This window comes from Octodon degus, unplaced genomic scaffold (assembly GCF_000260255.1).
Source record: "Octodon degus isolate 3935 unplaced genomic scaffold, OctDeg1.0 scaffold00194, whole genome shotgun sequence".
NCBI lineage: Eukaryota > Metazoa > Chordata > Mammalia > Rodentia > Octodontidae > Octodon > Octodon degus.
This window is the reverse complement of record NW_004524770.1, coordinates 853118-862188: the sequence shown is the minus strand read 5'-3', so window position 1 is coordinate 862188 and position 9071 is coordinate 853118. Positions and strand designations below refer to the sequence as shown.

General features: G+C 60.4%; 1 protein-coding gene across 1 annotated transcript in view; it reads right to left on the bottom strand.

Moving 5' to 3' along the window:
* Nucleotides 1–8867, bottom strand: part of Eef1a2 (eukaryotic translation elongation factor 1 alpha 2) — a 9169-nt gene extending 302 nt beyond the window's left edge. The window contains exons 1-8 of the mRNA XM_023704299.1: nucleotides 8761–8867; nucleotides 7518–7733; nucleotides 5849–6028; nucleotides 4959–5255; nucleotides 3352–3502; nucleotides 1888–2144; nucleotides 575–809; nucleotides 3–118 (exon numbers count right to left, since the gene is read on the bottom strand). Of these exons, the coding sequence (XP_023560067.1) occupies nucleotides 3–118; nucleotides 575–809; nucleotides 1888–2144; nucleotides 3352–3502; nucleotides 4959–5255; nucleotides 5849–6028; nucleotides 7518–7661 (1380 nt within the window). The 5' untranslated portion in view covers nucleotides 7662–7733; nucleotides 8761–8867. The remainder of the gene's footprint in view (nucleotides 1–2; nucleotides 119–574; nucleotides 810–1887; nucleotides 2145–3351; nucleotides 3503–4958; nucleotides 5256–5848; nucleotides 6029–7517; nucleotides 7734–8760) is intronic.
* Between the last annotated feature and the right edge of the window lie 204 nt (nucleotides 8868–9071).

Here is a 9071-nt window from a genome sequence, read left to right as displayed (position 1 = left end):
GCCTTCTGCGCCTTCTGCGCCGACTTGGTGACCTTGCCGGCGCCGCCGCTCTTTTTCTCCACGTTCTTGATGACGCCCACGGCCACAGTCTGCCGCATGTCGCGCACGGCAAAGCGGCCTGAGAGGGGAGACGTGTGAGCGACGGACCCGCCCGCCGGCCAGGATGCACTGCGCAAGCGCACTAGCACTCGAAGCATCCTGCCGCAGGGGCCCAAGGCTTGTCAGCTACTGCAGCAGCCGCGGTTGCCGAGCAACCCTGCCTACGCTACGGCAGCTGTCTGCGATTATCCACTGGGGGAGAGCCAGGTCTTATCGTTTAGAGGTCGCTAGACGGGCTACGGGCCTGCCTCTGGGACGTTCATCAGCAGAGGGACGCTTTCCCATCTCTGCCTTGCAGGGCCACCTTCACACAGTGACCCAGAGACTGAGGGTCCCTATCTAAGGGCTACGATTAAGCTCAAAAGAAGTGTACAATGGCAAAGCAGCCCCTGCCCACACCTCGGCCTCTAGCTGCCCCCTACCGCCTCCTGGATCAGCCATCTCAGGTGTGTCTCTCTGGGGCACCCCAGCTCACCAAGAGGCGGGTACTGTGAGAAGCTCTCCACACACATGGGCTTCCCAGGAACCATCTCGACGATGGCTGCATCGCCAGACTTCAGAGACTTGGGGTTGTCCTCCAGCTTCTTGCCTGAACGCCGGTCGATCTTCTCCTTCAGCTCAGCAAATTTACAGGCAATGTGGGCCGTGTGGCAGTCAATGACCGGCGAATAGCCAGCGCTGATCTGCCCGGGGTGGTTCAGGATGATGACCTGAGTGAGGGCAGAGGCACAGCAGCTGAGGCTGGCTGGCCTGGCCACAAGTGTGGGCGCCAGGGCAGGGGCCAACTGGGCTGGGAAGCTGCAGTCACAGGCCCTGCTTCCCACATCCTCCAGGGCCGGGGTTTGGCAGCAGAGGAATCTCAGGCCACTAGGAACCAGTTCCAGACCTTGACCCAAGGTCCTCACTCAGCAAGTGGCAAGCCACAGGACAAACAAGTGACACCTGAACTACTTGAATGTGCTGAAGCAGCACTACAGCTGTCACCCATGGATGACCCCTTTTGCTTGGCAAAATCAGACCTCAGTTATTGCATTTCAAATGCATCTCAGTAAAGTTGTTTTTTAAAATATTCCCGTGAGGAGCTGGTGAGATAGCTCGGTGGTCTAAGCGCCTGCCTTGCAAGAACAAGGACCCAGGTTTGATCCCTGGTGCCACATGTCATGCCAGCCTTGGAACTTAGGGCGCAGAGTGCCAGCCACTGAAACTGGGCATGGTGGTGCATGCCTATAATCCCAGTGCTGGGGAGGCTAAGACTATGAGGATCACTATGAGTCTGAGCTGCATAGTGAGACCCTGTACCAAATAAACACAGATTTTAAAAAATTTCCTGTGAAAAGGCAGTCAAAAAGGGTGCAATGAAAGTGTAGGGAATAGGGGCCGGGGAGATGGCTCAGTGGAATAAGCACTTCCCTGGCAAATGCAAGGGCCTGAGTTCAATCCCTGGTTCTGACAAAAACACAAAAAAGGTGTAGGGAATAACAGTACAGGGATGCCTGGTAAAGCAAGTGAGTAAGTTTCCTTTTAGGACCAACATGGGGCCTGAAAGCTGGGCAGCACAGCTGGTGGGGTCCATAAGACAGGTCGCATGGCTGGAAAGGCCGGGCCTGGCAGCCTGCTCTTCCTGAATGTGACTGACGCTCATTTAGCCCCTGTGTCCTAGCAGCTTTGTGGTGAACCCGGGCCTTTGTCCTCAGCACCAGGCGAAGTGCAGAGCACAAACTCACCCAGCACAGCCCTGCCCCGCTGCTCCGGGCTGGAATGGCCTCTGAACCCAGCAGAACCACCAACCTGGGAGGTGAACTGGGCGGCCTCCTGAGGGGGATCAGACTTGCTGTCCCCACACACATTGCCCCGGCGGATGTCCTTGACAGACACGTTCTTCACATTGAAGCCAACGTTGTCACCAGGCAGGGCCTCACTGAGCGCCTCATGGTGCATTTCCACCGACTTCACCTCTGTGGTGATGTTCACTGGTGCAAAGGTCACCACCATGCCGGGCCGAAGGATGCCTGTCTCCACTCGGCCCACGGGCACAGTGCCAATGCCTGGGCCAAGAGAGGAGCTATGAGCAGAGGACTGGATGAAGGGGACGTGGGGCAAGACATCAGGGCAGATGGCCTGGGAAGGGACCAACTTCAACACCCACCTTCCCTGCAATGTTGGAAGGAGTGAGAGGGCAGCGCAAACCCTGAGGCACCCACAGAAGCAGAGGCTTCCTTGACTCCATCCGGAAAATAAGACAGTGAAAAGGAGCTCCCAAGAACTCCATGGTCAGGAGGGGCAGTGGTGGGAGGGCAGTCAATTCCTTCCCTGCCCCAGGGCAGCTGCTGGGGCTGGGGATTTAGCTCAGTGGTAGAATGCTTGCCTAGCAAGCTGGAAGCCCTGGTTTCGGTCCTCGGCACCAAAAACAAAAAAATAAACCTCCAGGAGCAGCTGTCCCTCAGAGGGAGCAGTTTGGGCTCCCTCTTCTCCCACATTCCCTGAGACTTCTTCTGTGTCCCCAGGCTGCAGCACCAGAGTAGGGTGTGGACCTGTACCCTGGGACCCACGGCCTGGCCCACACAGGGCTGCCTGGGTCTGCTCTGGCACTGCTGGTCCCTGTCACTGAAGGGCACCTGCACCCAGTACTTGTGGCAGATCTTCTTAGAGTCAGTTGTGGGCTGGGGCTCTCCACCCTCTCATATCTGTGGGAGGGGCTGTGATGGATGGCACCTTGGGTGGCATTACAGCTGTTCTCCCTGCTGACGTGAGAGTAACATGTCACTCTGCTTTGGCTCAGAGCACCCAATCATTCTCCCTCCTGAGGGTCTCATCTTTGTTTCTGATTTCTACTTCACCTCAATCCTAGAGTGAGACTGTGTCCCCCATGAGACCAGGCCTCCTGTGGGGTAGTGGGGTGAGGTGTGAGTTACTGCTATGCCCCCACTTTTGTCACCAGATTCTGGAACAGAGCTGAACACTTCTCTGGAAAGAGGGAGACCCTAGCAAATGCCAGCAGATGGATGGATGGGTGGAGGTGGGTGGGTAGGGTGAAGAGTGGGCAGATGGACGGAGGTGGGTGGGTGGGGCTGGGAATGCTCAGCCAGGGCAGGGAGGAAGGAGAGCCCCCAGAAAGGGTGCAGCATGGTGGAGATTGATGTAGACTGTGGGGTACACCGCCTTGCTCAGCTCAGGAAAGGAGTGAGGATGGGAGTGGAGCAGGTGGGGCACTCGCAGGGCCGCAGGGGGCTGTAGCACTGCACCCCCACTCACCGCCTATCTTGTACACGTCCTGCAAGGGCAGACGCAGGGGCTTGTCCGTGGGGCGGGTGGGGGGCAGGATGGTATCCAGAGCCTCTAGCAAGGACACACCGCTCGCGTTCCCTTCCTTGCGCTCCACCTTCCAGCCCTTGAACCATGGCATCTGGGCAGGGGAAAAGGCACAGACTGATCACAGCAACACCGTGGCCTCCCGCCAGCCAGCCCCCTGGCCCCATCAATGGCAGCAATTCAAAGGAAGCTCCTGCCCGAGGAGTACCCTGGAGGAGGAAGCACAGGCTGCCTGCTGCCCACTGTGCCGACCAGAGTGCTCTGTGGCCCTCCAGAGGCTGAGCTCCCAACTCGGCCTCACGGCACCCTCACTTCCCAACCTCACATGGACTCCCAGATTTGTCTGATGGGAGGGGAAAAAGCAAAGGGAAGACCAGCGCCCTGGCCACACTCTGCTCCAGTGCTCCTGATGCTCCTAACTGAGCCTCCGTCCGATGACTCCTGGCTGCCTCCACGTGCCCGGGCAGGGCAAGAACCAGAGCAGAAGGGGTCAGCTCAGGTAACTGGCGGGAAGGACCCAGCCGCAGCAGCTCTGCAGGCCGCCGTGCGGTCTCTGAGCTCAGGAGTCACCACTGCCGGGCCTCCCTCCCACACACAGCCTCGCTCCAGCCTGTCCATCACACACGCAGAAGCAGGCCAAGCTCCAGGGACCACGTGACCTTGCACCCCAAATCTCTGACACCTGGCAGCTCATGCAGTGGGAGTACAGGCTGGGGACCTCCCCTGGGACAAGAGTAAGTCCGCTCACCCACTGCTGTATCCCACAAGATGTCCCCAAGTCTAGCAAAACAATGCTCAGCCAAGCAAGGTAGGGAGGGCTGGGGAGCGCCCTGCCCTTCCCAGCCCTGGCTCTGCTCACCAGGCTCTGGGCAGCATGCAGCTGGGCCAAGCTTCCCAAACTGAACCTCCTTCATCTTGGGTGGCTGCAGGCCAACCAAAGCCAAGAGGCCATCCTTTTGGGCCAGAGATCTTCTCTGGCTGGATGCTGGGAACATGGTCCCAGATTCTGCAAAATGTTTCCACTCAGAGCCTTCAAGTCAGTCTTGGGGCCACAGGCTGCCCAAGCCTGGCACTTCAAGCTGACAGCTAAGAGCCAGGCCTGGTCCTTCCAGGGATAGGACAACTCCTGAGCCCAGCCTCACTCCAGACCCCAAGGGAGGCAGCCAGAGGTGCCCCATAATCCTGCTAACCCTGCACAGCGTCCAGGCCAGGACAGTGGCCTAGGAGGTGAAAATCAATCCCTTGCCCATGGGGTCCTGAGGACCAAGCACACAAGCCTACACCAGCCAGGCACTGCCCTTCAGGGACGAAGCGAGGCTAGGAACAGGGCTCACACCTCTGCTGGCTCTATGGGGCGGCCAAGCGGAAGTAGTAGAGCCTCTGGATGTGGGGGCATACCTCCCACTAGCCCCTGACAACCCCCGGAGGCTGTTATCTGCCCTCCGATGCTTACAGAAGCCCAGCTGGACCACACCCAGACCTCCCAGCTCAGCCTGTCTGCACCTCATCTTGACCTGTGCCGTCCCACCCTCACCCCAGCCAGCACTCACATTGGGCGAAGGTTCCAGCATGTTGTCCCCGTGCCAGCCAGAGATGGGCACGAAGGGCACAGTGGCAGGGTTGTAGCCAATCTTCTTGATGTAGGCGCTGACCTCCTTGACAATCTCATCATAGCGCTTCTCACTGTAGGCCGGCTCTGTGGAGTCCATCTTGTTGACGCCCACAATGAGCTGCTTCACCCCCAGCGTGTAGGCCAGCAGTGCGTGCTCCCGGGTCTGCCCATTCTTGGAGATGCCAGCCTCAAACTCGCCCACACCTGCTGCCACGATCAGCACTGCGCAGTCCGCCTGCCAGGCAGTGGGGGCACAGTGAGCGCTGCCCCCCCCCACTCATGGGATGGACCCTGAGTAGTTCTGCAGGGAATGGAGACCAGGGATGTTCACCCAAATGGCGGGGGATTGTTAGGAGCTTTGTTCACCAGGCCCTGAGTCGAGAAAGTCCTTATTCTGGCACCAGCACTGCCACTGGCTGCCTTTGTGTCCCTGGACAAGTCACCCCACCTCTCCAAGTCTGTTTCCTGTCTGTCTGTCTGTCTGTCTGTCTGTCTGTCTGTCTGTCTGTGTGAACGCCCCAGAAATGTCTTAGTGTCAAGTCTGGCTGTCTGCATCTTTGCCCCTACCTAGCCATAACCACCCTGGATCCTACATCTGCCTGTCTCTGTAGGCCATGTCAGTGGTCCACAACTGTCCCCTCTGTCTGATAGCCTTGACAGACAGTGGCTGGGTAGCCTCGAAGGCATCCCTACCTAGCCGAGGGGTTGGACAGTAACTCAGTTCTCTGGGTGTGTCTGGGCCAGGTGGCCAGGTGGGGTCATGATGACAAAGCCAGAGTGCCTGCCCTGGCCCCTGTTGCCACTAGAGGGTATCCACACCCCACCCACCTGGGACGTGCCGGTGATCATGTTCTTGATGAAGTCCCTGTGGCCAGGGGCGTCAATGATAGTGATGTAATATTTGGTCGTCTCAAACTTCCAGAGGGAAATGTCGATGGTGATACCGCGCTCCCGCTCCGCCTTCAGCTTGTCCAGCACCCAGGCGTACTTGAAGGAGCCCTTCCCCATCTGGAGGAGGGGCATGGCTCAGTTGGGACCCAGACGCAGCATGCGGCTTGCCCGGGCAGCCCTGGGAAGTGAGTGATGTCCCGCTTCCACTCCCTCGGTCCCCTCAGAGTCCTGGATTCTCGCCCCAGTGGGTGCTGTAGCACTGGTGGTGCTGACACCCCGACGCTAGAACTAGGCTGTCTACACAATGCCGGGGACCAGCCTCCCTCCGGATCCTGAATGCACGTGTCCACCAGCAGGTGGCGCGAGGGCCTGGAAGCCTCCAGATGTGACTAAGCCCCCCTCCCCTGAAAAGGGCTCCCTTTTATCAGTCAGAGGCCAATAACACCACTGGACTTTAGGCTGTCAAGTAAAAACCCCTGTGTTAGTTTCTCTCAAGATGGAAAGAAAAAAGGAATTAAATGGGGTTACAAGGAGGGCCTGGCTTTCTAGCTCTTTCTATATCCTAAGAAGGCACCAGGGTAGCCCTGAGATACCCCTACTCCCATCTTCACCCAAGCAGGGAGCAGGGTGTCCCCAAGAGCGAGGGTGGCCACTCGCTGGAAGTGCCTAGGTCTGGAGTCTGGGGGACTGCCTCAGCCTGTCAGGACTGTTCTCTGCCCAGCTGTTCGCAGCCAGGGCCTCACAGGGACAGGCCTCTGCCCTTCAGGGCTCCCGTCCAGGCTAGAGGGGCACCCCAGCAGGACCAGGCAGGACCCAGCTTCGGCTCCCTTCAATCCTTTGGCCTCCTCCCACTGCCACTATGAAGGCAGTGGCAAAGCTTCAAGCCACAGCCCTTCAAGCACATGCAGCCCCACACCCCTGAGGCAGATTCACCCCAGGACACCAGCTGCAGCCCAGGCCCTGGCCACAGCTCCCCTTCCCCAGAGCCAGCGGCACTCAGGCCACCTAGCCCTGCCAAGTGGGCTTTTCCCAGAGCCCAGCGGCAAGGGATGAGGCAGAGCAGACCTCTACTCAGGGCTACCTCCCACCCATGGGCCTTGGCCACAGAGAAAGAAGGCAGCCTCCAGAACCCCCACCCCAGAGCGCCACCTTGGAGGAGCAGCCCTCCCCAACCTAGCTCCAGAAAATGGAGCTGGCAGGCAAGCTGCCCATCAATCAGCTATTAATAGCAGCCACGAGCCCTGGCCCATCCCTGGGACAAGTGAGGGCAGCGTCACCTCCAGCACCAGCCTGGGGTCAGGGGACAAAGCTCCAGGGCTTTTTAGCCCTGGCCCACTATGGCAGAGTCCAGACCCTGCTGTGAAGTCCTCTCCTCCTCAGGCAAGCAAACTTGGCAGCTCCACACTACCCCCACCACGCACAGTCTCAGGAAGCTTGCCCTACCCACCCCTCTCCACCAGCAGCTGTCATCTGGATCCCAAGACATGCACCCCCTGGCTCTGCAGAAGGTAAGCTGGGCCCTACATCCAGGGGTCAGACAGGCAGCAGCCCCAGTACCAGCCCAGGTGCCACATGGAAGCCACGTCTCGGGGCTCAGGGGACTCACCTCAGCTGCCTCCTTTTCAAACTTCTCAATGGTTCTCTTGTCGATGCCTCCACATTTGTAGATGAGGTGCCCCGTCGTGGTGGACTTGCCTGAGTCCACGTGGCCGATGACCACGATGTTGATGTGAGTCTTCTCCTTGCCCATTTTGCCCGTCAGGATAGGGGCTGGCACCAGGGAGGGCTCTGGCTTGGGGCGAGGGGGTGCTGAGCAGGGACTCTGTGGGGCCAGTGATGGGGCAGATGGGTGAGGAGGGGCTCAGGGATCCCCAGCCAGAATGCTGACATGGCACAGATGGGAGGCCCACCTGTGCCCACTCTCTTTGCCTTGAGAGCCAGGGCCTGGCCCCACATGGGTCCCTTGGAAGCCTCGACCCAGTCCAGCTAAGCCAGGTGAGCAGTTTGGGCCAGAGCTACCCCCACTCCACATATTAGTCCAGCCAATCTCCTGTGCATGCCAGGCATTTGGGCCCAGGGAGCCCCAGCCCTGTAGAGGGGCTAGCTGCTATCTGGGCAGCAGGGAGCAGCAGCTGGAGGCCCCGGGAGCAGCCAGGAGCAGAGGATGAGTCACCCAGCAAGGTCTCACGCCTCGTCCTCCCAGCTCCCTGTGCTGCCTGCCCCCCACTACTGTTGCACCCCACAGCCCCACCCCCACCTGCTGCCATGTGGACCAACGGGCCAGCAATCCCCTCCTAGGAGAGCGGGCGCCATCTTCCTCTCATGCCTACCCACAGGCTGGCACTGGGGACAGGCGATGTGGTGCCCAGATCAGGGCCCAGAATAGCTCTGGCATCCCCATATCTGCACAGGGAACCGACAGTAGGGACAGGAGGTGGGGGTCCCTGTTCTGGCCAGAGGAAGGATGCCACCAGGCCGCCTTCAGCAAGTGACCAGAGAGATGCCCTCAGCGAGGCAGGGGGTACATGCCCCGCCCGTCCAGCCCAGGGTCTGAACCCCTTCCTTATGCCAGGGTCAACAGGGGAAATCAAGCAGCCCACGGGTGGATGGGGGGGGCGCGAGCGGGGTGGAACACCGCGGAACGATGTGGGAAGAACCCTGCACCCCACCCTCCCCCGACCCCGCGTTGCTGGGCACCGTGGAGAGCCCTGACCCCCGCGGCCCCGGCTCTGGCGACTCTGCCCAGCCGCGCAAGACCTGGGCGGCTCCAAGGTCACAGCAGCGGGGCCATCGCGCGCGGAGCCAGTGCCGCCGCGTAAACAAGCGCTGCCCGCGACGTCCTCCCGAACCTGCCGTTAGGCGACGGGCTGAAGCCCCAGCCCGGCGAAGCGGCTTGGTCCTTCTTCCCCAGGGCCACTCCCGGAGGGGTCCCTCTGCGGAGAGCGGGTGAGGGGCCGGGACGGCGTCCTTACCCGGAGCCGAGGTCTCAGCCAGAGGGACTGGCGGCGCCGGCGCCGCGGTTTTATCTCCGGGAGGGGGTCCACCTATTGACGGTGCGGCGCAGTGCACTGCGCCCTGCAGTACGGCAATGCGGTACCGGCGGCGGGGGCGGGGCCGCTGGCGCGGGGACGCGGGGACGCGGGGACGCGGGGACGCGGGG